This window comes from Canis lupus, chromosome 17 (genome assembly GCF_003254725.2).
Source record: "Canis lupus dingo isolate Sandy chromosome 17, ASM325472v2, whole genome shotgun sequence".
NCBI lineage: Eukaryota > Metazoa > Chordata > Mammalia > Carnivora > Canidae > Canis > Canis lupus.
The window spans coordinates 60,740,627-60,764,217 of record NC_064259.1 but is presented as its reverse complement, the minus strand read 5'-3'; the positions used below and the strand labels follow the sequence as shown (position 1 = coordinate 60,764,217).

The 23,591-nt window shown below is 56.5% G+C and overlaps 1 protein-coding gene across 2 annotated transcripts; it reads left to right on the top strand.

Annotated features, from left to right (window-relative positions):
- Positions 1–1,647: 1,647 nt before the first annotated feature.
- Positions 1,648–23,482, top strand: RORC (RAR related orphan receptor C). Of its 2 annotated transcripts, XM_025452967.3 has the most exons (11): positions 1,648–1,757; positions 3,794–3,823; positions 14,603–14,688; positions 15,006–15,147; positions 16,303–16,815; positions 17,021–17,142; positions 18,056–18,188; positions 18,332–18,439; positions 18,603–18,713; positions 19,989–20,098; positions 21,988–23,482. In XM_025452967.3, exons 1-11 carry the CDS (start codon positions 1,718–1,720, stop codon positions 22,147–22,149), a joined length of 1,557 nt encoding a protein of 518 aa, XP_025308752.1. In that variant the 5' UTR covers positions 1,648–1,717; the 3' UTR covers positions 22,150–23,482. The 2 variants fall into 2 exon arrangements, with proteins under 2 accessions (XP_025308752.1, XP_025308754.1); XM_025452969.3 differs by lacking the exon at positions 18,332–18,439.
- Positions 23,483–23,591: the final 109 nt, after the last annotated feature.

The following is a 23,591-nucleotide window of genomic DNA, read 5'->3' as shown; positions in this document are numbered from 1 at the left end:
GGGCCCTGAGAGACCCGGAGTCACAGAGAAAGATAGGCTGGAAGAGGAGAAAAGACAGAGAGGCACAGCAAGCAGAACCATGGACAGGGAGGGGCTGGCTGGGAGAGACACAGAGAGAGGATCCCAAGCGGAAGCAAAGCCAACCATCAGGCTGGGAAGGGTAGAGCAGTACAGCATGACCCCAGTGCCCCACCCCCCAGCCCTGTCCCCCGCCTCCCCTGGCGCCCCTGTCCCTCTGCCTCTGGCTGGCCCTCCTTGTCTGCCAGAGGGTACTAGGTGGGGCAGTGCTTCAGAGAGCATGGCCTGCCCAAGGGGTAGAGCCCCAGAACAGACCAGCATCCTGTTCTGTGCTGAGAAGTGTACCGAGATGCATGGGGATAATGAGAGGCACAGATATACACTGTCAGACTCTTGGCACAAGGAGGTCCCCAAAAGTGTCCACGCCACTCTTCCTCACTCCCTATCTCCTGGCCTACCATCCCATGAGTTGGGAAGTCCTTCTCTACTTCTAATCTTCGTCCCTCAAGCTGCAGCCATTGGGAGACGTGGGGAACCACCCTGGAGCGGAGGTGCTTATGGTAGCAGCCTGTGAAGCTCCAGGGTGGGGCAGGAGTGGAGGATGGTGAGGGGGAGGGCAGGAGAAGGCCGGGACAGCTGCCTGCCCTCTCCACGCCAGGTGCCACGTGCTGTGGTGTGGCTGGCTCCTGCTCTGCTGTTTACCAGCTGGGAGCGAGAGCAGGAGGTGGTGCCAGGGAGCCGCCCCACTGCATCTTGGCCCCTGGCCAGCCAGCCTGTTGGGTAACTAGGAGAGCCAGGCCCAGCTAATCAAACTCTGGACCAACGCTGTGCAGGAGAGAAGTGGCCTCCAGGACCCACACCAGCCCCATTCTGTCCTAAAGCCTTTGGCAGAGCCCTTCCTCAGTGCAGGCCCACCCAGTCCAGGGGCTCTACTTCCTCTCATGGTACAGAGCAGCAGCTCTCCAGGCCTCTCCCCTCCTCCGCACCCCCATGCTCCTCCAGCCTGCAATGTGCCCCCAACAGACCAAGAAAATGTGGAGGCATCAGGAAGCCAGGGAATTGTAGGGAAGGGCAGCGAGGTGCAAGGGCCAAGCAGGCAGAGGCCTCAAGAAGCTGAGGGACTGTGGGATGAGTCTGACCTCATCCCGGAGAAGCAGCACATGCCCCACACACATACTGCTGCCCCCCGGAGAAGCCATCCCCTCCCCATCTCCCCTGCTCTTGTCGCCTTTCTTGGTCAGGTAGAAAACACACCATTCCGAAGTCACAAATGCCTGGCTTCAAATCACAGTGCAGCCACTTACTGTCCTGGGGTAAGTCCTTAGGCGAGTCAGTAACAACTTTGAGCATCATGTAGCTTATGGGGAAATCTGGAATAATGGTGGATGTTGGGAGGACTGAAGAAAACCACAGCTTTACATAAAGTGCCTGGCAAAGGGCCCAGCACACAGTAGGTGATTGATAAATGCTCCTCCCCTTGCCTTCACTTCTGCTGTGTCTCCTCGAGGCTCTAAACTCTGTTCCTCCAGTCTCTCCCCTTGTCCCTTCCCGCTGCCAGGCCACTCTGCCAGCCACTCCTTTCCCCTGCCTGCTGACAGGCCAGGTGCTCCCTCCCTGCTCCCTCCTCCCTCCCCTGGGCCCTGCTCCCTGCCCTCCTGGGCAGCCAGGGCAGCAAGGACGGCACCCAGGGAGCTGCCCCATGGACAGGGCCCCACAGAGACAGCACCGAGCCTCGCAGGGTAAGAGGCCCAGGGCTCTGCAGGCAGGTGGCAAGAACTTGCCTGGAGGTTCAGAGGAGAGAGAGAGATTGAAAGAGTCTGGTCAAAAAAGCAAGGAGGAGAAGGAGGAGGAGGACGATGACAACGAGACAAAGAAGGAGGAGAGAGATGGGTTGGCAGGGGATATAGGCCAGTCTTGATGGAAACAAGGAGAAGCAGGAGGAGGGGCTCAGGCAGCAGCAGAGGAGGAGATGGTGGGAAGTGTGGGGGAGAAGCAGGAAACACGTGGAGGGGAAAGACAGGGAGCAGTGGAGAGGGAAGAGACAGGTGTGGGGCGGTAGGGGGTGTGTGAAGAGCAGAGCGAGGAAGGTCAGAGTGGGGCAGGCCCTCCGCAGCGTGAGTGCCCCCTGAGAGGAGGTGGTGACCCTCCTTGGGTCAGTGGGCCGAGGGCAGCAGGGGCTGGAAGGCCGGCCTCTCCACCTTCTGCTCCTTCACTGGGGGAGGAACCTGGCCTGTCTTGAGGGGTGACAAGCAAGAGGGTTGGGGGAGGAAGGAACCACACCCTGTCAGCTGCCCATGCCCACTGGCCCAGGAGCATGGGGTTTCATTTCTGCAGAGAATGCGGGGCACCAGCCTGGGGACAGTGAGGGGCAAGGGGCCAGGTAGTCCTCAGGCCTCCCGTGGTCTAACAGAGACCCTCACAGGAGCAGGATCCACAGCCACATGCTTGGTCTGCCATGAGCACCAAGGAGAGTGAGTGCCGGCAGCTCGGCCACCTGGTGGAGGAGGACATCCACTGCCCGGCAGGCAGCTGCCCAGGGAGCACCCTACCCCAGGACTGCTCTGAGGGGCAAGGCTGGAGGCCAGAGAGAGGGTGCCACGTCAGGGAGGAAGCTGGGTGGGGCTGGTCAGGATCAGGGGGAGTGGGAGGGGCGGATGGAGCCACTCCTTCTCCAGGCAGGGATCGGCAGGGATCATCGCAGATTCAGAGGTTAGGGAGACTACAGGGGGCACAAGGCAGGCCTGCAGGCTTTGCTGGGACAAAAGGCTGGCCTCGTGCTCTATGAGGTGCTGCTGCGTGGTTGTAGGAAACGGACCAAGGTCTAGCAGGGGAAGCCTCTTCCCAGGGGGCTCCCTTGGTAGGTGTTCAATAAATGCTATAAATGAATGACCACCCACCTTACCCGCCTGCCACCGCCACTGCCGTGGCATCTTAGCTGAGGCTTTTCCCTCAGCAAGTGCCCCTCGGACGTATGTGCATCCCTGCCCACCCCACATCAACCCCCCGGGGCCCTCTACTGCCCACTCTCTACCTGGGCCGCAGGAAGGGGTTCCCTCCCGGCAGGCTGGTGAGCCAGGGGAGCAGCGGGAAGGCAGAGTGGGGTCTATGCTCACAGCTCTCCCTCCTCTGCCTCCAGGCAGCCTCACCCCCTTACTCTCAGCCTGCACACCTCTGGCAGTCCCAGGTGCTTTGGGGCACTAATAAGCAAACAAGAGACTTAAGTCCCACAAGGATGTAACTGGCGCAGAATATTTGTGGTGCATCTCTAACGGGCCAGCCGCTATGGATGGCTCTGGGGGTCACACAATCAATAGGGCAGGCGGCTTCCCAGCTAGCGGGAGAGCCCCACGTTGTGAATCATGACACAATGACAGCAGTTACGGGACAACATGGCTCTAGTGTCGGGAAAGCAAACACCCGGTGCTGAGTGTCAGCACGAGGCCGAGGGGGGTGGGGGGGACATGCAGCTTCTGCAGTCGGAAGCTCGAGGGACAAGGGCAAGTTGGCTTTACCCTGAGCAGGGTGTCAGGAAAGGGCATTCGGGGAAGGACGAGCTTGGGGACTGCCGGAGGTAGTGCGAAGCCTAGTGCTTCTGAGGACCCGCAGGGCAGAGAATGAAGACAGGGCTGCTGTGGCAGATGGTCTCGCCTTCTGCTCAGACACCAGGTTCTGGAGGAAGGAGTAGGGTAGGATAGGGCCTATGACAGGGTGGAGGGTGTCTCCCAGGGCCCACCATCTTCAATTTTTGGCCCCAACCGCTCTCTTCTCTTTCCAGAGCTGCTGGCTGCCAAGAAGACCCACACCTGTGAGTAGAAGATTGGGGCAGCACCTGGTGCTGGGTGTGGAGAGACAGCTTAGAAGTCAGGGGGCTCCAGGGGGCATGTGCAGAGGTGGCACTGAGGGAAGCAAGGAAGATGGGGAGCCCAGAGGAGAAGGGATGAAGAAACCTCAAGATCAGGGCTATGGGAGAGGAGGAGGAAGCCTGCCTGCAGAGAGGGAGCACCACAGACACCAGGAGAGGAGAATTAGGAAAGGGATGGGCGGGAGAAAGAGAGGAGGGTGCTGGACGGAGGCACAGGAGCTGGCAGCAGGGAGGAGGGAGACAGGGGCAGCCTCAGGGACTGAGAGAGCCTGCACCACTAGGCTTTGTGGCAGCTGAGCCACGTTTGGTGTTCGTCTTGGTGGTTAACACATCCTGAAGTGTGAACAAGCCAAGCTGTGCAGAGCTGGAGAGCAGGAAAGCTTTCACCTCTGTAGGAAACATGACACACAGGAACACTCCAAGCCCTGAAAGACTGAGGCTACAGCATGTGGGAAGGAGGCTAGAGCTCAGGAAGGACTTCCCAACAGATACTGGCAAATATGCATCCTCTCTGTGGACCTCTCAGCACATCAGATCTACCCACCCCCCCTGGTTTGTGGGAGAAGCTACTCTCCCAGAAAATGCAGCCACTCCACCTCAGTCCCAAAGCTTCTATCACATCAGGGCCATGCATGCCCTTAGCGGCCTGAGGGTGCTCTGGGGGAAGGCCTCCAGACGCATATGTCCCTGAATCAGTGAGGACCACTCTGGGGCAAGAGAGACCACCTGCATTTCTCCATGGCCTTCCCTTGGGTTACCTCCCAGTTCCTTCTGAGAGCTCGCTGACCCTGCTCTGGCTTCCAAGATTGCTTAGAGCCTCCCTGTTCTAAGCGGAGAAATCTCGGAGGCAACAGCATCCCCTGGTCCCTAGGCCGGGCAGACAGGAGCTGGGGGGCCATCCAGGATGCTTCATCCTCCTGGCTGGAAGGTTGCTTTGCTCAGCATAATCCTGATCAGTGCCTCGCCTGCCCCTAGCCACAGGGCCCCACGGAAATGCTGAGCAGGGCCCTGTGAGGAAAGCAGGTCAAGGAGTGACGTGCTTGTGCTCGTGAGCTGGGGGATGGGAGCCAGGGACCATATGTGGGTGGGGGGGAGAAGGGGGAAACCATGGCCAAGGCTACACCCCTTTCCCCCTTCCCAGCCCACCGGTCCCATGCAACCATGCCCCACCTCATCCCAGGATGTTCTGTGAGGAACCGGGGTGACAGCCCCTCCCCAGTCCACTGCCAGGTCCTGCGCGCCAGAGGCAGGCCAGTGGGAAAGGCCTGTAGCAGACCAAGGAGCTGCTCAAGGCCTGGCAAGATCAGAGACCTCTTAGGAAGTTTGGTGCAGAGAATCTGGAAGGGACTAACTCCCCCAGGCTGGGAGGCTCAGAAAAAGAGGTTCCAAATTGAGACAACCCCAAGAAGGGAGGAACTCAGGAGGGACCCCCAGACCAAGAGAGGGCCTAGCTACTGGAGGGCCCCGAAGAGGGGAACCCTCTTCTGAGGGAGACTGGGGGAGCCCATGGAGCAGATAAGAGGCTGAGACAGCCCCTCAGAAGGACCCCCAGGCCAAGAAACTGTAGACTCACATGCCAGAAGACCTCCCAAGCTAAGACACCGTCAAGAGCAGATGTGAACCAGAGAAACCCTCCCCTTCCTTAGGTGGGATTTGGGGCCAGACTGCCTGAATTCAAATCCTAAACCCACCACACACAGCTATATGTGACCTTGGGCAAGTAATTTAACCTCTCTTCATCTTTGAAATGGGAATAATGGTACCTACCCCATAAAGTATTTTGTGAGTATTAGATAATCCACATAAAACCATAAGAAGTGTTTCTGGCACAAAGTAAACATTATTATTATCACCACCACCACCACCATCATCATCATTGTCATTATCATCATCATCTGCATTCTGATTTCAGTAGTTTTGCTCTTGAGGAAATGTCTGACGGACTAACCCTTCTTGCAGTCAGCGGGTATTTGTCTGATGATTATTCCTGCTGCTATTATCATTTGTTCCCTGGCCTGAGGCATACACCACGTCTGTAGGGAGGGCAGAAGCACGGTGGGCAGCCTCCCAGACTACACCCCACTGGGCAGCTGTTGGCAGTCCACAGGGTCTCAGGTGGCACAGCCACTGCCCCCAGGGCAGACATCCTGTGACTTACCTCCAGAAACATCCCTGTCCCTGCAGTCAGTCACCTGGCAGAGGGTCAGGTTCAGGTCCTCGGTGGGAGGGGGAGTGGGAACATGGCCAGGCTCCTGTGAGCTCCACTCTGGTTCCCCAGCCAGAACTACCTCTGGCGGGTGGAAACAGCTCTTACCACGCGTGGCTGTCGCATGTGGTTTTGGAAGTTTCCAACGCCCCCCTGCAATGGCTGCCCCGCCCCTCACACCCTGCCCCAGGCCCAGATTGGCCACGTGGGGAGCCTGTCATCCTACTTGCTGCACCCCAGAGGGGGTGGGGATGCAGTGGGGGGGTTGTCACTCGGCCACCTGTGTGGTGTGGCTTAAACCCCCCCCACCCCAGCCCAGAAGAACTGGAGAGAGCTGGGTGCAGAGCTGCGGGCTGGAGCTCCACAGAAAGGGCCTCACCCCCAACCCAGCTGCCATCTGTGCCCCCGCCCCGGACCACCCCCGGCTGAGGACAGAGAGCTGGGGCTGTGAAGCCTGAGGCCCAGTCATGAGAAGTAAGTGAATGGGCCACCTGGGAACCGGGAAGCCTGGATGGGACGCCAGTGTCAGGCCTGGGCCTCTGGAACTGAACAGTGTGAGCAAAGCTGAGTGCTCTTTCCTCCTGGCAGGGTGTGTCCCGGTCCAGGCCAAGGTCTGTTGGGATGGGTGCAGTCGCTGGAGGCTTGCTCCCTAGGCAGTTTTCTCAGAGCAGGGGGAGATGAGGGCTGTGGAAGATGCCTCTGTCAGGAGTGCTGGAGAGGAGCTGCAGGAGTAGCCGAGGTGCTCTGCCTTTCGCCTAACAAGACTGAGCCCCAATGCGACCAGCGCTTCACCCCAGGTCACACAGCCGCAGCAGAGGGAGGCTGGTAACTGACAGGCACCGTCCCGACTCCCCCTGCAGCGTCCCACCCACCCGCAGTGCCTCCAGCCTGTCCCAAAGTGGGTGAGAGAGGAGCCAGAGGGGTCACTGTACCCCGAAGCTACAGGACAGGGAGGGGAAAGCCAGATCGTCAGGTGGAGAGGGTTAGAAGTCCCAGTGTGTCTGTGTGTCTGTGTGTGTCCCCAGGTTCAGTCACCCACTCAATGAGATGGATATGGCAGGGGAGACGGGAGCAGAAAGCCTTTGGCTTCAGCCCCTTCCTGGCGTGGAGCTGTGGGCCAACAGCTAGTGGGTAGATGTCTGGGGCCCCCATGCCTCCTAGCAGAGCAAGGCTGGGTAAATCAGACAATCCTTGTGTGCATGTAAGGAAAGCTAGAGAAGCTCTCGGAGCAGAGAGCAAATGAGGAATAGGAAGCCCACGTCCCTGTGGCCTGAGGCCTGAGGCAGCCCCAGCCTCAACCTGGGGTCTTCCCACAAACCACAGGAGGGAGGCCATATTGGGTCCTGGAAAGACCCATAGGCCGAGAGTCTAGAGACCAGGTTCTGGTGCCAACTCTGCTACTGACTGGCCACGTAGCCTTAGGCAAGTCACTGGGCCCTGGTCTCCTCATCAGCGAACAAGAGAGCTGAACTTAAAAACAAAACCAGCTTTGGAGAGGCTCCCAGTTCTGAGGACCCAAGACCAAGGTGAGAGCTCTGGTCCCCGAGGTGAGCTTCCCAAAGCTAGTGAAGGTGTTTCAACTCTCCCAGGACAGTTGGAGAAGAGGCCATAGAAAAGAGCGAGCTTGGGACAGAGATCCCAGAGCAGGTATATGGGCTGCGGTGGGTCAGGAGGGGTAAAGAGAAGAGCCAAAGACTTCCACAGGAAGAGAGGCCTTTTGGAGCTTCCGTTTCCTTCCAGCTTCAAATGTTAAAAGACCAATCTCCCCAGAAATGCTCCCCAGTCAGCAAATCCACCCTGGCAAGCAAGGATTGAGCATGCTTCGGAGGTTGGCAGGAGAGCAGGAGCCCCTCCTGAATGAGGAAGCCACTAGGCAGCTCTATATGATATCCCTCCAACAGCTCCATCCAGGCTGGTAGTAGGAGAGAGGGCCCTTCTATGTGGGGGTAGATGCCCCTGGTCCTTCTCGCTTAGACATCTCTCAGTATCTCACAGTCCCAGCTTACCTGGCTCCCTCCCCCCCAACACATACCTAGTGAGTCCTAGCCACCTCCACGCCCTCTGACCATAGCCAGGGAGAGCCCGTACACCAGGGGCTGGGGACTGTGACACCCCAGAGACCAAGGGGCAGACACACAAGGAGCAGAAACAGACCAGGAAATAAAGAGGTGTAGAGGTCAAACCCAAAGGACAGATTTATGAAATACTTGGGGAAAGAATGATGTCCTGATGGGCTATAAATGGAGAAATACCAGGAAATACCACCCAAACATGATGAAGCCCGAGACAGAGCTGGAGCACCGAAGATAGAGAGGCATAGAGACACAGAGGTTTTGGAGGGAGGGGGCTAGGCAGTAGAGGGGAGGGGGGCGCCGCGTACTGAGTACTGATCGAGGCTAGGAAGTCAGAGAGTGGGAGTTCATGGGGGTTCTGAAAGGATGGCACAGCTCCCTGCCATGGTGACCTGCTGCTAAGTAAAGAGGAAATGTCCATTAGCCAAACAGACTCCCAGCCAGCCAGAGAGACGGCGGCCCTAGTCATCTCTCTCTAAGGACACGGCCAGTGTGGAGCCAAGAGGTGTGAGGCTCCAGCTCTGGGTATGGATGGTGAGGTAGGGGGAAGAGGGGGAGACGGGCAGGTGTGAGGTCCCATGCCTGTCTTTGCTGTGCCCTGGTCTTTCCAAGGCTGCTCATGATAATGAGAAGTGGTGGGCCAGGAAGCAGTCCAGGCCCCCCGGGTGCCACAGCTCTCATCCTGAGAGCCCAGGGCCACCTGAAGCCTTTACAAAGGACCCCCTCCTTCCTCGCACCACCCTGAAACCTATGCCTTTTCCCCTCCTCCCATTCCTAACAGGAACCACCCCCCCCCCACCTCCCAGCCTAAGGTACTAGAAGCTGGAGCATCCCAGCCTGTCCCAGCACAGGGAAGCCTGGGCGTTGGGTTCCACCCTCCCAGGGGCTCCCTCCCCTCCCTGCCTCTGCCCCTGACTCAAACAGGGAACAGGGACTTTCCCACGCTGAGAGCCCTGTAAGGAAGGCAGCCCTGGGGTCTCCTCTTATCCTCCCTGGCTAGTCCTTTCTGAGATCTAATCTCTACTCCTGCGCCTGCAGTGCTGTCCTGGGACTCTGGGCTCAGAACAGATGGGCATGTCTATTTGAGGGGAGGGACAGTTACAGGGCAGGGCCTCAGACCCAGAGCCAGTGTCCCTGGGTTCTGCATCTCCCAGGATGGCAGACCCTTCTGGAAAAGGAGACCCAACCCTGGAGGCAGGGAAGCCGCTGACTGTGACTTGGGGCTCCCACTCCTCAGAGCTTCCTCCTGGTGATTCATCCCCTCCCCACCATTCACCGGTTGTTTTCACTCAATTCTTTTGTTTCCCCTCCTTTCTCCCGTCCCAGACTGCGGGGGTGGCGGGGGCACCAGGAGGGGTTTCAGGTGGCTGGCTGTCTTTGGTGGCTTTTCAGAACCCCAGACTCTCCCTCGCCCACCTGAGTCTTAGCGTCAATACTTTCTCAGCCCTAGGATCTGGGTGTATCAGCAAAACATCCTTGCCCTGACTTGGGAGGAGTGTTCACCAGGTAGAGAACTGCTCCTCTCCTGGCACTCCACCCCCTGCCCTCCCCCTCCTGCTCCCCTGGGCTGCCACCCACCGCGTGGTTTCCAGCTTTGCAGAAGCTGCGGGAAGGAGAGCTGAGAAAGGAGGGAGGCTGTTGACAGGCTGGGGTACACAGGGGACCCCTGGCCAGAGTTGTGGTCTCTGTGCAGGTGGGGGTGGGGGGAGCCGAGCTAAGAAAAGAGATGCATCCCTCTTTCCCATTCACCCATTCATTTCTGCAGAGGCCTACTAAGATGTGTGAAAGCCAGTCCACACTCCCAAAGGAGCTCAGTTGGGTGAGGAGGGCTGTTCCACCTTGGCCTTGGAAGCCTGCCCCAAGACCTGAGTAGAGGCAGGAGGAGGTGGGCACCACAGAAGAAGACCCGGGACAGAGGGAACCATGTGTCTGTGGGTCTTTACACTGGATATGAGTCCTGGCTTTAGTTCCATGGTGGTGGTGGGGGGGGGGGGTGTCTTCTCTGAATTCTGTTCCCACCCCACCTCCACACTTCACACTTTCCCCTTGCAGCCAGTAACCTTGGCCCCATCCCATTTCCTTGATGCACTTGGGCATCTCATCCTTACAGGGTGTATAGCTTACTAGTTGGAGAACTGGGCTCTCGAGTTACAGAGACCTGGGTTCAAATGCCAGATATGCGGCTTTGGACTGTGTAACCTTAGTCGAGCGCCTTGCTCCCTCCTGGACTACTTTCTCATCTGTAAAATGGGCACAATACAAGTAATACCTACTTCTCAGGGTTGTCGTAATCATTCATGAAACATGTATCCAAAGCCTGGCACAGAGTAAGAATTCAGCCAAGGCTTACGTCTGTTATTACTATCCCCCCTTATTCACTGACCATGGGAGAAAAGGAGAGAGAACAAGAGAAGGCAGGCTCAGCTGGAGGCTGACAAAGCACCAGGAGGAGATAAGGACCCTCTGGCTCCTCTGACTCCATCCACTCTCCAGCAGGGCTAGGGAAGTTTCTGGGGTTGCAGAGGAGAGACCCCCCTGGGCTAGAGCCCCTCCTTTGCTCCTACCACTTCCTCTCTGAGGTATAGGGCACCTGGATGGGGCCCAGGGCTGGCTTCCTAAGGGGGCACAGGGCCAGGCTCTGGATGCATTCAGAGAGCGCTATCAATGAATCTCACAGCTGTGGGAAGGGCGAGGTTAGAGGGATTGGAGGGAGGGGAAGGCAGACCACCTCCTCTCTGCCTCTCCCGTATTTCCACACGGAGGAGATGCACATAACAAGCTCCCTGGGGATACTTCAAGTCGCTGAAGGATCCAGAAGAGGTTCGTTTTCTTTTCCCAGTACCGTATCAGAATGAAGCTTTAGAGGTCTCACAGGCTGAGGAGAAGACACAAGAATGGGCTGAGGAAAGGATGGCCAACCCCACCCCCGAGGAGCAGCGCCTGGCACAAAAATGTCACAAGGGACTAAACTCTTGCTCCTCAAAAATGTAGGCTGAGGACCAGCAAGCTTGGGCATCAACTGGAGCTCGTCCAAATGCAGGATCCGGGCCCTCAGACCTGAGGAGGGACCAGCTCACAAAATGTTCACAAGCCCCTTGGCTGATCTTGTTTGAAACGCAAAGTGCTAGAGCCGCGCAGTCATTAGATGCCTTGGGAGCTTTCAAAGCACAAAGGCACTCCTGTCTCCTGGGAGGATTTCCTTTGATGGGCCTGGAGAGAGCAGCAGCTAGGTACAAAGCCCTTCCTGAAGCAGCGGGGGCCGCAGGGGCTGGCCTAGAAGGGCCTGACCTTTGCTTGGTTGAGTTCCTGGCACTGTCAGGCCCTTAGATGGTAAGTTCCTGGCAGGCCAGGCTCCAGGGCAACAGTTTGAGTAATCCTGTGATTACTCAGCTCCCCCTCCCCAATCTGGGTTCCCATCACCTGCAGCTTCAGGCAGGAGCTTAGGGGTAGGTTGAAGGTGAGGGATCCGAGGTGTTTTTCAGCTCCTGCTCACCCCACTGCCACCTCTGCCAGCCCTTCCCGTTCTCTCCCCTCCCCGCCTCCACAGTCACACTCATGCGCACCGGTACTTTCTCTTTGAGGTTTCAGGCAGATGGCATTGAAAGGGGTACAGGTGGCAGGGGAAGGAGGTAGCAGTGGGAGCTGAGGGCCTGATGCTGCAGACAGGGCCAGGGGCAGGGCGTTGGCGCTGGGACATCACTGTGGGTTTTCCTGTGTTTCTGCACCTGTCTCTCCATCTTGGGGTCTAAGTCTCTGTTGTCTGCCAAACCTCTTGGTCTCTTTAGCTCGGAGGCTACAGTGTCTGGCACTCCTACCTCAGGACGTCTGACTCTGCGTTTCTGTCTCACTGTGTACCTCTGTCTTGGGACCATGGTTAGGAAACAGTGAAAGGTGGCTGGACTGGTGGCTGGGGTCCAAACGTCAGCGCCCCCGCCCCCCCAACAAGCGCAGGTATTTGTGAGGGGGGTCCAAGGCTGGCCACATCATCCCATGAGAAGAGCAAGGTCTCGGTTACAGCATTGTGAGGTTCCTCAGGCTGGGACCAGCAGTGGGTCAGGGAGACATGTGTCTGGGTCACCTGTGTGGTTGGCGCGCGCACACACACACACACGCACACGGATGTGGCTCTGGGAGAAGGGAAGAGGCAGGGAGGCCTGTGGTTGACTGCTGGGCTGGAGTCTGAGTTCCCACTGTGGCTTGGCCTAATCTCCCCTCTGCTTACTTTTTTGGGTGACCCACGTTGGTTTCTCCCCTCTCTGGGCTGAGGGTTCCTGTGGAGAGAGGTTCGAGCTGTCGGAGGGGAAGGTGTGGAGACAAGCACAGACTGTACAGGGCACAAGTGCTTCTTTTGGGCCTCGGGTACCCACTGTGTGTCTTTACCTTCAGCTCTGCTCTATGGTAACAGGTGCACATAGAGTTTGCCTCTTAAACACAGTGCTTTCCACAGGTAATATTGTCACGCCTACCGTCCTACCTACAAACATCCCATGGACAAACAATGTTATTTTTTATTCTCATGTCACTGACAAGGGATCCTAGGCCTAGGGAATCTAAATGACTTGACATGCAGGCGCCTCCAAATTTTCTGCCTCGTTTCCAGCTACCAATCCCCTCTTGTTCTCTCTTCCCTTCCATGCATTCCAATCTGCTCATTTACTGGAAAGGATCTGAAAGGCTCACTTGCCATCTGTCCCCAATGATCACAGCCTCCTGGGTGGGTGCTGGGCAGGCAAGTGAGGGTTGGGACAGGGGAGAGAATGGACTCCTCATGGAAGAGATTCAGATACCCATGGACCCTGTCCCCCATAAGGAGGCAGCTGCTTACACTGGCTCAGCTAGAAGCCAGCTTGAGGGGACAATAGTTTCAAGAGGAGAGAAATGAAATTTCGGAGGGTGGTGGGCAAGCCACAGTCCCTCTCCCCACCTCTCATCAGAAGGCCCTCCAGATGACCACAGTCCAGGCCTGGGCCAGGCATGGGCCATGCACTTATGGGAACATAGGCCTGCCCTATAGGCCCTCAGGGTGGGACATGGATGGGGGCACGTCAGACCTAGTCAGGGCTATATTCCTAGACCACCTTTCTGGCCCACTCCACCCAAGCCTCCCCGCTCAAAGGAGAGACCACAGGGCCCCAATGGCAGAGAAGAGACCCCCTACCCCCCTTGGGATGGGTGAAGACCTCCAACACAGTGGGAATCCCCACTCCCCTTCAAAGTTGAGCTGGGAAGAGGCCAAATGCTGGTCCCTGAACCTCAGTAGAGAACCATCGGCATTGACAGGGACAGGGGAAGTAGAGGAGAATCTGGAGCCCTGGGAGGCCACAGTGAGCTCAGTGGGCAGCAGGCATCCTACTGGCCAATGAGCAAACACAAACACACGAACAGCCGGGCGTGCCTGCTGGCTCAGGCAAATGTGCCCACTGACTCACAGTCACATGGCCTTCCATGTGTACGCATGCCTTAACATGCCCACTGATGTATGTACCCCCAAAGCTGTGTACACTGAACAGCATGATGGAAAGCAAGGGAGCTAGGGTGTAAACCCCTCTCTGGGGCAAACTAGCTGCATGAATCTGGACCAACAACCTTACCTCATCCGTCTATTCCTTCACTTGGAAAGGAAAAAAATTGAATGAGATGGTCTCTAATCTCAGCCAAAGCTAACATTCATGACTTGTGCATACGACCGGACCCAGAGGGCCTTGTACACACATGAACATACGCACTCTCATGTGTCGATGCACACAGAGCTGCCCACGCGCTGCGCCAGGGCCAGGGGCCTGGGCACCCTGGTTCAGTCTCTCCCTGGATCGCCAGCATCTGACAATCTGACAGACATGGCTTGTTGAGGGCTCTCCTGGGCTCCACCTTCTCCTGCCCTCTCTGGGCCCCACCCTGTGGACCCGATCCCTGCCCAGCGGGTGCCTGAGGCTTCACAGGCCGGCTGAGGATGGCTGGCATCTCTAGGCAGTCCCCAGGTGCCTCCTGCCTTGGTGCACCACATCCCCCCACCCCCATGCCTCACCCACTGCCCTCAGGAGCAGAGCCTGGTGGGGGAGGGTGGCCTAGAGGAAGCCCCTTGGGCGGGAAGCAGGTGTTGTAAAGCAGCGAGAACTCCTGGCTCCTCAGGCAGAAGGGAGGCAACTGGAGGTTTTCAACTTAAAGGGCTGAGCAGGTGGTCTCTCTGCAGCCGCCTCATCTGCCCCTGCAGAGCTGACACAGCTCCTGGCTACCCTGTGAAACCCAAAAACAGCCTTCTTGGACCCCTGGCTGAGCAGCTTTCGGCACTTCACTTCTTCCATTTTGCAACAGGGGAAGAACAAACCTGAGTCGGGGGGGGGGGGGAGCACCAAGTCCCACCGTGTCCCTGTGTCTACAGCCCAGGACATGGGGGCCGAGGCAGGTAAGGTTCCTGGGATGACTCCTGTTCTTTCTCTCTTCCAGCGCAAATCGAAGTGATTCCTTGCAAAATCTGTGGAGACAAGTCATCTGGCATCCACTACGGGGTGATCACCTGTGAGGGATGCAAGGTGAGCCTGTGCACAAGTGCACGCACAACCGGGTATCTTCCAACATGAGGAGAGGGGGCCCTGTGGCCTCTGCTCTGACTCCAGGGACAGTCTCCTGAGGCGGCTAGGGAGCAGCTTAAGAGTGCCCTACACAGGAGGGCCTGTCTTAACCTGGGGACATGATTGCCTGGCAAAATGTAATCGTGCTAAGAGAGGGGAGGAGAGAAAACTGGTTGTCGGACCTGGGGAAGCTAGGGCCAGAGCCTGGGCAGGGAGCCCTGGGGACGGAACTGGGCCTGGCCAGGACTGCAGCCCAGGTCTCTGCCTGCCTCCCCCAGGGTTTCTTCCGCCGGAGCCAGCAGTGTAACGTGGTCTACTCCTGCACCCGCCAGCAGAACTGCCCCATCGACCGCACCAGCCGAAACCGATGTCAACACTGCCGCCTGCAGAAATGCCTGGCACTGGGCATGTCCCGAGATGGTGAGGCCACGCAGGCAGCCCCGGGGGGTCTCTCCGGAGTCTCCAGGGCAGACATCACCCTGTAGACACGTCCTTCTGTGGGGCACGGGCTGACCAAGCACCAGAGGTCTTTGTGGTCCCCCGCCCTCCTTTCCCCAACATCCCAGACTCCTCATCTTCTTCTTTCTGGGATGGATTCTCCTCACCCCCTTTGCCTGTGGCCCACACACCATCCAGCGGCCACATCCTGCCTCCTGCTCCATGGCTCCAATACCAGCTCCATCTTCCTGGTCTCCTATCCCCGTGCTACAACATGACACAGTGGCTAGGAACGGAGCCAGAATCAGCCCGAGAACCGCCTGGAAGGCATGAGGGTAGGGAGGGCGGCTGCTGTTCCTAGTGCCTCTCTCCTGGGTCCTCGCCCTCTGCCTCCACGAAGCCCCCCATCACGACCACAGAGGGAGCCCAGGGCGGGGCTGGGGGAGGCATGAGGTGATGAGGAGCCAGAAAGAGGCTGTCAGCACTTTTCAGCGCCCAAAATAACAAAGTGAAAGGAAACACGCAGGGGTGCAAAGGGGCAGGCGGGGCGAGGGGCTGTACCCCCACACCTGGGAGGGGTGGGGGGAGTGAAAAGGCAGGAAAGAAAGAGCAGAAGAGGATGTTCAGAAACAAGCCGCGGAGCCTGGGTTGGGCTGTGGTGAGTATCTAGGTCACCAGGGAGCCTGCAGGCCTGACCACAGGGAGACCTGTGTTCTCAGCTCTCCTCTTCCTCCGACCCTCCTAGATGGGCGAGGTGACCCCAATACAGCTCGAGCCCCCCCCCACTGACTCGACCACCCCCAGCCCCAAAATCAGGAGGCCACAGTCCTCAGTCCAGACTTACTGCTTGAATTCTGCTCCTGGCAGAAGCTGGTTTCCAGCTGGGAGAGTTTGCTTGGGAGACCGAAATGCCTGGGCTGGACCAACCCTGCGGCAAACACCTGCAGGAGGTGGGAGGGGTGTCGAGCAAAAGTGGGGGTCCCTGAGGGAAGTTATTATGCCACACTGGAGAAGCTCTGCTCGGAACCAGCTATTCAGGGAACAGCAAATGAATTCTGTAATGATCAAAATGCCTGTCGATGCTGCCCTGTCCCCTGCGCTCCTGCCTTGAAAACTCCTGATCCCCACCTCTTTCAGCTGTCAAGTTCGGCCGCATGTCCAAGAAGCAGAGGGACAGCCTGCACGCCGAGGTGCAGAAACAGCTGCAGCGGCAGCAACAGCAGCAGCGAGGACAGGTGGCCAAGACCCCACCAGCGGGGGGCCAGGGAGCTGACCCCCTCGCCTGCCCCATAGGGCTCCCAGATGGGCAGCTGCCCCTGGGCTCATCACCTGACCTACCCGAGGCCGCGGCCTGCCCCCCTGGCCTCCTGAGAGCCCCAGGCTCTGGCTCCTCCTACCCCAGCAGCCTGGCCAAGGCTGGGCCCGACAGGGCCTCGTACCACCTGGAATACAGCCCCCAGCGGGGTAAGGCTGAGGCCAGCGGCGGCTTCTACGGCACAGGCAGCCAGCTGAGCCTGGAAAGATGCGCACTTCACTTTGAAGACGCCAGGCCTCCTGGACTGGAGGAGCCAGGACGGGGCCCAGACACCTACTGTAGCCCCAGTTCCCACAGCGCCTTGGAGGCATCCTATGCCTCCCTGATGGAGACTGGTGAGCAGCTGGGCAACAGGGAGGGTAGGGATGATGAGGGGGGCCCCAGTCAGCATCCTGTGTACACTAAACATGAGGCTAAGGGTGCTGAGGGGCCAAGGAGGGGAGGCAGAGCGAGGGTAGGCCAGGCTGAGGAAGGCCCTCAGCATGCATAGGGTTGCAGCTGGCTGAGATGGAGCCCATGCCCTTCCTCCTCTGGCCCCAGAGCACCTGGTACAGAATGTTTGTAAGTCCTACCGAGAGACGTGTCAGTTGCGGCTGGAGGACCTGCTACGGCAGCGCCCTAACATCTTCTCCCGGGAGGAGGTGGCCAGCTACCAGAGGAAGGTGAGGCCAGGAGACCATGTGGGAAGGGCGCAGGGGAGTGCAGAGGTGGCTATCTGCATGTCCATCACAGATAGACACGAGTGTGTCCCCACTTTTAAATATAGGGTGTGTGTGTGTGTGTGTGTGTGTGTGTGTGTGTGTGTGTGTCTACACCCTAGCAGATGGGTGAGGGGTTGTCCTTGGCCCCTGCCTATTAACGTTTTGTCTGGCCTTCATCCTACCTCCTCCAGCACCCAGACCTTGGTGTGTGCAGCCCTTGGTATACTCCCCTTCCCTGTACCCTCTCAACGACAGCAGTAGTCAGAACGCTGATTACCGTTTGTCAAGCACCCCTTCTCTGCCGGGCACTGTGCTAAATGCATCACAGAGATCATCCTCTACCCTTCCAATGGCAACCTGTGAGGTTGGCATTTATTTCTGTTTTTAACAGACTGGGAAGCGGAGCTCAGAGAAGTTAACAGACTTACTCTAGGTCACAAAGTAGTGCAGCCACAGGCACGTTCAGATCCACAGGGCTCCAAGGTTTATGCTCTTTTTCATCATACTCTTAACAAGACCACCTGTTCTAAAAAACACCCACTTGGCACGGAATTTTTGTCACTCTACGTTATTAAGACCTTTAGGTAGGTCTTTTCGGGGAGAGGGGTCAGTATGTCCTTCTCACTTCAACAGAATGCAAGCTCTTTGAGGCAAAGCTGCATCTCAGATGTTTTTTTATTTCACCATGACGGCTGAGTGCCCACGGCTGGTGGGTGCTCGGTGAGTGCGACCCACGTGTACATCTGTGCTAGGACAGGCTAAATAGCCAGAGAGGAGAGTGTGAGAGTTCTGAACCTCAGCCTGGGCTCCCAGGGGCCTTGGGAGGGTGGCAGGGTCATAAATGGGGCAACCGCAGGACCCTCCTCCTTTGCAGTCCATGTGGGAGATGTGGGAACGCTGTGCCCACCGCCTCACCGAGGCCATTCAGTACGTGGTGGAGTTCGCGAAGAGGCTCTCAGGCTTTATGGAGCTCTGCCAGAATGACCAGATTGTGCTTCTCAAAGCAGGTGCCCAGGGAGAGTGGGCTGGCCTGAAGGGGGGGCAGAGCATGGGGGGTGCTGAGCGGATGGAGGTGGCTTAAAGCAGGATATGGAGGGGCAGAGCTTCCTGGCTTCATGACACCGGCCTGCATGTCCCCCTCTCTCCCCAGGAGCAATGGAAGTGGTTCTGGTCCGGATGTGCCGGGCTTACAATGCTGACAACCACACAGTCTTTTTCGAAGGCAAATACGGTGGCATGGAGCTGTTCCGAGCCTTGGGTGAGGGGCAGAGGGAATGAGAGGCGGGAGCTGGATGGCAAGCCCATCTAAAGCTTCAAGACCAGGCACCCTCTTTTCAGGGCAGATCCGCCCTGTACTCCGGACACCTAGAGGGCGAGTGGCCTCACCCACCTTGCTCATCCTTTAGTTTTCTCTCCCTCAGGCTGCAGCGAGCTCATCAGCTCCATCTTTGACTTCTCCCGCTCCCTGAGTTCCTTGCGCTTTTCTGAGGATGAGATTGCTCTCTACACGGCCCTGGTCCTCATCAACGCCAGTGAGTGTCGTTGGGCTTGCCTAAGGGACAGTCAGGCGGCAGGGGAGCCATGGAAATGGGTCTGGACCTTCAAGTGTGGTTAAATCTGGGAAATTGCTTTAAAGAGCAGAAAGAAGATTCAGAGGAGCCTGAGAGGGGGAAACACCCTCCAAGGTGGAGTTGGAGAGAGGGGAGGCGGGGAGCCGTGAGGATGAGAGGAAGTGGGCCACCTCCCAGAGACAAGTTAGTTTTGCTCATGAGCTCATGTCAGCGAGTCCAATGTGGCCACACACTGGAATCACCTGGGGAGTTTTAAAAAGTGATTTTTGGGCAGCCCCGGTGGCTCAGCGGTTTAGCGCCACCTTCAGCCCAGGACGTGATTCTGGAGACCCGGGATCGAGTCCCATGTAGGGCTCCCTGCATGGAGCCTGCTTCTCCCTCTGCCTGTGTCTCTGCCTCTCTCTCTGTGTGTCTCTATGAATGAATAAATAAAATCTTTTAAAAAAATAAAAAGTGATTCTTCCCCAGACTCCACTCCCAGAGACTCTGAGGTCATTGATCTGGGGTACAGCCAGAGCACCAGGATTTTTAACAGCTTCTCCAGGTGATTGTCATGTGCCACCAGGCTCGAGAATCGCGGCTCTGTGTGAGCTGATTTTGAGACTGTGCACCATAATGGCAGGACTCTGGATCCGCACTCCGCTGGAATGGAGTGGGCTGGGCAGAGCCAGGGAAGGCTATATATTCAGAGACCCTGGAGAAGTGCTACTAACCTGAATTTACAGATCGAGATAATCTGTTGTCTGGCTCTGCCAACGAGCAGAGACCTAAACTAGAAATAAAGACGTAAAAGATGACTTCTGGCTATTTTATGGAGTCAGGGCCAAAGGTGGTTTGTCTTTTGAAGTTAGCCACAGACTGCTGCAGAGGCCCGGGTGCTGGCCTAGGAGACTTCACCAAGGCCTTCTGCTCTCTGGGCTCATCCTTGGCTAGGGGATGGAATCCCTCTCATTTTTCCCCCACAATGGAATTCTAGCATTGAATGGACTATGTGAGGTATCAGGGTACCAGGGAGAAGGCCACTTGGAGTCAGTCTCTCCCCAGTTTTCCTTATAGACAGCTAGCCAAGCCCCAGGCCCCAGAGCTTTTCATGCTCAAACCAGGACGCACACGCACTCAGCCTAGAAGGCCGCAATCCAGCACAGATGCCCAACATGATACAGCCTTCCCCCTTCCAGGAGAAGTTAATGTCCATGTTCTTTCTTGTTCTTGTGATGGTCCCACGCCTTCCTCCAGACCGTCCGGGGCTCCAAGAGAAGAGGAAAGTAGAACAGCTACAGCACAACCTGGAGCAGGCTTTTCATCACCATCTCTACAGGACTCACCGCCAAGGCATCCTGGCAAAGGTAGGATGGCAGTCCCTGAGGGGGAAGAGGTCAAGCCCTTCACCCCAGCTGGGACACTGGGGCTCTGAGGGCACAGAGGAGGAAGTACTTGAGCCCCACATCGTGCTAGAGGGCTCGTGGCAGAATGGGGAGTAAGGGGATGGGCCGGGCCGTCACTTCCATGTGGAACTTCCAGATTGAAATTTAGGAGAATCTGGAATCGGGAGGAAGCCCCACCCGGAAGTAATCTGGCTTTAATAGAGCCAATGCTCACTCAGCATCTCTTTGTACAAGGCACCATGGAACAGAAAGATACAGGGAGGTGGTCCTTGCCCCCACCCAGGGTCATTAGTGTGGTACGAAGAAGAGGCCCATGTCCCAGTAACTCTAATACAGGGTGGTATACGGTATTAGATACGATAGTCATACCATTAACAAGGTGCTACCACAGACATGCTGTCATCCTCAGGGTAACTCGATCAATAGGACAGGTATTAAAATCTCTCTTTAGTGATGAAAAAATTTAAGTGACTTGTCCAAGTTTCCCTGATTGGTAAGTAATAGATGCAAGATTCAATGCCAGTGCTCTCCCACGGAATCCCTGCACTCCTGGTAGGTTACTTTGATAAGAGATATTGGGGAAATGTTAATGGCGGCACAGAACAAGGGATTAAAAATAATTCAGGGTAAAAGGAGAGGGTCATACACGCAATCCTAGGGAAGGCAGCATTTAAGGTAGGCCATGAACATGTCGGATTTTAACGGACATTCATGGGGGTGGGGCAGGCATTCCAGACTACGGGAACAATCAGCAAAAATAAGGAGGCAAAATAACACATATATGTGGAATAGCTTGTGGTACATTGTGACTAAAGCATAAGATTGGGAGCTGGCATTGATTGATGAGGGCAGGGAAGGAGTAGAAGACCAGCTTGAAATTAGGTCAGGTAGCAAATCAGAGAGGACATTCAGTGCCATCTTAAAGAGTGAAGGCTTTACTTCCAGGCAATGAAGAGCTCTGAAGGCTAGAGAAATGATGTCATCAGACCTATTATTTAGGCAATTTAATTTGGAACCAGTGTCAAGGAACCATTTATATAATCGTTCAAGCAATGGGCCCTTGCTATGTGCGGGGCACAGTGAGTGCTAGGTGCCGAGGATAGAGAAAGGACTTATACACACCCTATGTCCTAAAGAACTTCAAGTCCAGTTGGACAGGTTGGAAGGGCAGACTGGAGCCTGGGGAAACATCTGGAAAGCAGATCTGGTTGGCTCCACCTTCAGAATACAAACCCTCCACCGTCACCCCTCTCCTTTGCCAGCTACCAGTTCTCACGTGGCCTGTTAGAGAGGTCCCTGGTCGTCCCTCCTCCGTCCTGCAGCAGCCACACAGCCCAAGTCTCCGTCCTGCTGAGCGGCAACTCTAGGTGCTATTACACAGAGGGAAGGACCCTAATCCAGGGAGAGGTAGCTAGGGAAATATTCCCAGAGGAGGGACACTTGAAACTGAGGAAGAATTAGTCAGGCAAAGAAGAAATGGAAAGGCATTCCAGATGAGAAGGGCTTCCAGAGCACGAAGGCCAAGAGGCATGTGATAGAACACAACGGCCGCAGGGTCTCCGTATCATAAGGGCAGAAACTGTGATAGTATTTACCAGGGTTCATTTTAGGAGTAGCAGGGGTCCACTCAGAAAACATGCACCCCTCCCGCAGCAGCCCTCGCTTGCTTCCAGTTTCCTGAACACATTCCCCCAGCCCCCACCCGCCATGGGATCTAATCCAGCCACTCCTCCAGAGCCAAGTGCAGAGGGGAAAGCAGGAGGATTTCCCTACCCAGGAAGGAGAGGACATCGGTGCTCTGGGGAGAAGGCTGGAGTACTGACCCTCCTCCCCTGTTAACCCGTCTCCAGCTGCCGCCCAAGGGGAAGCTTCGGAGCCTGTGCAGCCAGCATGTGGAAAAGCTGCACACTTTCCAACATCTCCACCCCATCGTGGTCCAAGCCACTTTCCCTCCACTCTACAAGGAACTCTTCAGCACTGAAATCGAGTCACCTGAAGGGCTGTCCGAGTGACCTGAAGAACGGACTCCTTTCCCTCCCCTTGAGCCTACTGGCCCTCTTCCCTGGATCTCCTCCCACCTTCATATTTTTCTTACCTGTGCCCCGGGAGGGTGGTCTCCGCCTATTCTCTAGGGATGAGCAATTGCTGAGACTGGCTTTCTGCCCACAGGCGTGCCTGGCAGTGGGCCAAGAGCCAGAGGGTGGTGATGAAGGAACACCATCTCCAGCCTCAGCGTTGTTGCATCTGCTCTCCCATGACCCTTCACCCCCAGCTTCTGAGAGGCCTGGGGTGGCACATAAGGACCTCTAGGAGGACCATGGTGTCCTCAGGACACCAGGAGAATCCAGTCGACTCTGGGCTCAGAAGCTAAGAATAGGACTTTAAAATACCTCATTGCATTTCCCTGTGGGCTTTGGCTGGGGATATGTGTCAAGCTCAGAGACTGGCAGCTGGAGCCCAGAAGGACCTGTATATAACATGAATCCAGATCTTTAGATTTTCTGCCTTCCCCCTTCCTCTCAGCTCAGCAAGGAAGTGGTTGGGCGCCCTGCCCTTTTCCCGGGGTCTAAAAAAAAACTAGATATGTGGAGGATAAGGATGGGATGGGGGGATGGGGCTGGGATAATTTTTTTTTTTTTTTTTTATGGAATTTGGGTATAGGGATAGAGTACAATGGAGGCCAAGAGCATCATAGATAGAATTAGAACTCAAGTCTCTTATGTGCACTTTAGAAATAGACTTTAGGGGTCAGCACAAATCTGATGGGAGACACACATCCACATGCAGGTGAAACACAAACACTCACAAACTCAAACTGCAATTATGCGTCTCTGTAGACTCATTTAATCTGACACAATTTTTGTCTTCTTTGAGGTCACAGCTCAGAGGCACTTGTGGCCTCAGGGAAAAAGTCCCGTCCTGAGGGACCCCAGAACATTTTCATGGTACACCAACCTTAGACTGGGGGATGCCCAAACTCAATCCCAGCCCCAGCTGTCTTCTAGCACAAGGAACCCCAAAAGAAGAGACGGCTGCGCACTGGTCAGCCAGATGCCCCAGACAGACCCTTGGAAGAGTCCTCCTGTCATCATGGAGAAAGAAGCCAGACACAATTTCATCCCAACTCCCGCAGGGAGGAGACCAGGGAACAGGACACACACCTGTTTTTCTGGCTGGGATTGTGCCCCTGAACTTCTCTTGGCTTTACAAATCGCTGTGAGCCCTCCTCTGAGGGATAAACAGCAAGTGATGTGGGGGTGTTGTGTTCCTCTCAGGGGAGGGCTTTAGCTGGCTAAACATAAACCCCAACTTGGGCTATTCTTTATAAAATGATTTCAAAGGCCAGAGGTGTGTGTGGCAGGGGCAGGGGTGGGGTTCTTAAATCAGATTACAGACAAAGAGCTCTCCTGTCTCATTCCCTTGGGGGAGATCCAGGCTTCTAGCCCAGCAACAC

Bases quoted from the DNA above. Each gene is read 5' to 3' on its own strand.
- RORC (XM_025452967.3), top strand. From the start codon at position 1,718: ATGGACAGGGCCCCACAGAGACAGCACCGAGCCTCGCAGG. The intron at 1,758-3,793 runs GTAAGAGGCCCA...TTCTCTTTCCAG, and splicing joins ACAGCACCGAGCCTCGCAGG to AGCTGCTGGCTGCCAAGAAG. The intron at 18,440-18,602 runs GTGAGGGGCAGA...TCTCTCCCTCAG, and splicing joins GGAGCTGTTCCGAGCCTTGG to GCTGCAGCGAGCTCATCAGC.